Source organism: Oenanthe melanoleuca, unplaced genomic scaffold, assembly GCF_029582105.1.
Source record: "Oenanthe melanoleuca isolate GR-GAL-2019-014 unplaced genomic scaffold, OMel1.0 S038, whole genome shotgun sequence".
Taxonomy (NCBI): domain Eukaryota; kingdom Metazoa; phylum Chordata; class Aves; order Passeriformes; family Muscicapidae; genus Oenanthe; species Oenanthe melanoleuca.
The window spans coordinates 18,164-20,755 of NW_026612687.1; the positions used below are offsets into that span (position 1 = coordinate 18,164).

The 2,592-nt window shown below is 52.4% G+C and overlaps 1 protein-coding gene across 1 annotated transcript; it reads right to left on the reverse strand.

The window, feature by feature from the left end:
• Positions 1-1,230: 1,230 nt before the first annotated feature.
• Positions 1,231-2,288, reverse strand: LOC130266413 (olfactory receptor 14A16-like). The gene has a single exon (XM_056515685.1). The coding sequence runs from the start codon at positions 2,259-2,261 to the stop codon at positions 1,329-1,331; it is 933 nt and encodes a 310-aa protein (XP_056371660.1). The 5' UTR covers positions 2,262-2,288; the 3' UTR covers positions 1,231-1,328.
• Between the last annotated feature and the right edge of the window lie 304 nt (positions 2,289-2,592).

Sequence of the window (2,592 nt, forward strand, 5' to 3'; positions counted from 1 at the left end):
CTTCACCTTATTTTCTCCTGTTTTCTGAGTAAGGAAGGACAGTGACAGAGACACTCTGTTGTCACATGATGCCCAGAGGAGTTTAACCTCATTCACCTTTCCCAACTCTGCTCTTGTGGGCACCCCCAGAAATGTCAGGGCTCTGTCAGGTGCCCAGCCCTGAGCTGGGCTCATGCCCTGCTCACAGCCCCAGGGGTGTCCAGGGGCACGAGTCCTTCCCGGCACACACACAGACAGTTCATTGCAGCAGGGCCAGGGGCTCCCTGGGATCTGCTGCCACTGCCAGAGCCTGGCAGGGACCTCAGCCCTGCTGGTGTCACCCTGCCCTGCCCCTGCCTGAGGTGCCCCACGGCCAGAGGGATGGACACAGGGAGCTCTGGGCACAGGAGCTCATCCCAGCCCTGCATCCAGGAGCTCTCAGGAGACTTTGCTCTCTGGAAACTCCAGGAACAGCTGAAGGTGTTTGTGCTCACTGGGTTTATGTCCTCACACACACACAGGATGTTCAGGGCTGTGGAATGTCCCTGCACTGCAAACACAGACTCCTGACCTGGTCACTTGATGTCCCTCCAGGCAGGGAAGAACAATCTCTGTGCCCTGGGGTGAGAGGGCACTGCTGGAATCAGGGCTGGCTTTGCAAGGGCACTGCTGGGACAGCCCCACCCTGAACATTGCCACACTTTTGATGTCACTGCTGTTCTCCTCTCCAAGGCTCTGTGTTGGGAGCATCCTGGAGAGCAAACTGGGAAGGAGATTGAAGCTTTCAGGCCCTGCACTGGGGAGATGCCCTTGCATGATGGAAATGCTGTTGCAGAGCCCAGCTCTGTCCCAGCTGTGCCCATGGCCTGTCCCTGCCTGCAGTGCCTGGACAGTCACACAGCAGGACAGGGACTGAGCTGAGAGAGCCCTGAGGCCTTAAACCAGCACAGGGGCTCTGAGGGGAGTGTGGAAGTGAAGGAAGGGGAGGTTATGGAGCAGAAGTCTTGGAGCTGCCTGTCAGTGAAGAGCACTGGAGTTCCCTTTTCACCCTAGATATTTCCAGAGGCACCGACCCTGCAGCTCCAGAGAACTCAGGGAGGAAAACTGCCAGGGGAACATGGCACTACAGAGTTCTTTATTTTGTGTAAGCACATATGTAATAAAACTCCTGGGTTACACAGTCTGTGGTTCACCCTAGAAAGGCAAATACTGAATTAAAAATGGTACAGAAAAAGATTTTCCTGTGAAGAAATACCCAAAAATATAATACCCATGCTCGCAGAAAATCACAAGGTACAGAATGGGCTTTAATGAGTAACATCAAAAGAGCTATAAAGGAGAATAAGAGTTTATTGCTTCTGAAAAGCATTCATGATGATTTTCCTCAGGTCATCTTTGAGCTCCTGGTTCCTCAGGCTGTAGATGAGGGGGTTCAGGGCTGGAGGCGCCACCGAGTACAGAACTGACAGAGCCATATCCAGGGATGGGGAGGAGATGGAGGGGGGCTTCATGTAGGCAAAAAATGCTGTGCTGAGAAAAAGGGAGACCACAGCCAGGTGAGGGAGGCAGGTGGAAAAGGCTTTGTGTCGTCTCTGCTCAGAGGGGATTCTCTGTACAACCCTGAAGATCTGCACATAGGAAAAAACAATGAAGACAAAACAGGCAAAACATAAACAGACACTAATCATGATAAGCCAAACTTCCCTGACGTCAGACTGGGAGCAGGAAAGCTTGAGGATCTGTGGGATTTCACAGAAGAACTGGCCCAGGGCATTGCCATGGCACAGGGGCAGGGAAAATGCATTGGCTGTGTGCAGCAGTGAATAGAGAAAGGCACTGGCCCAGGCAGCTGCTGCCATGTGGGCACAAGCTCTGCTGCCCAGGAGGGTCCCATAGTGCAGGGGTTTGCAGATGGACACGTAGCGGTCGTAGCACATGATGGTCAGGAGGAAATACTCTGATGAAATGAAGAACAGAAAGAAAAAGAGCTGAGCAGCACATCCTGAGTAGGAGATGTTCCTGGTGTCCCAGAGGGAATTGTGCATGGCTTTGGGCACAGTGGTGCAGATGCAGCCCAGGTCAGTGAGGGCCAGGTTGAGCAGGAAGAAGAACATGGGGGTGTGCAGGTGGTGGCCGCAGGCTACGGCGCTGATGATGAGGCCGTTGCCCAGGAGGGCAGCCAGGGAGATGCCCAGGAAGAGGCAGAAGTGCAGGAGCTGCAGCTGCCGCGTGTCTGCCAATGGCAGCAGGAGGAAGTGGCTGATGGAGCTGCTGTTGGACATTTCTTCACTCTGGGAATGGTGGACTGTTGAAAGGACAGATTGACAACTTCTTTGATTCAATTTTATGCTATTTTATTTTGAATCCTCTCAAAATATTGCTCTTCATGTGGGGGAACTTTGCCAAACATTTTTTGCATTTGAGTATCTGCTGCTGCTGAGTTACTGCCTCATCTTTAGCATTGTTCTCAATCTGGGCTCCCTGTGCCCCAGTGCAGTCAGACCTGCTGGTCACACTCAGCTGCCCTTCACTCATTACACCTCCCCCTATTTCAGGGTGATCACACTTAAAACTTACTGGAAAAATGAAGTGGACTTTTTGAAAGATCTGGTT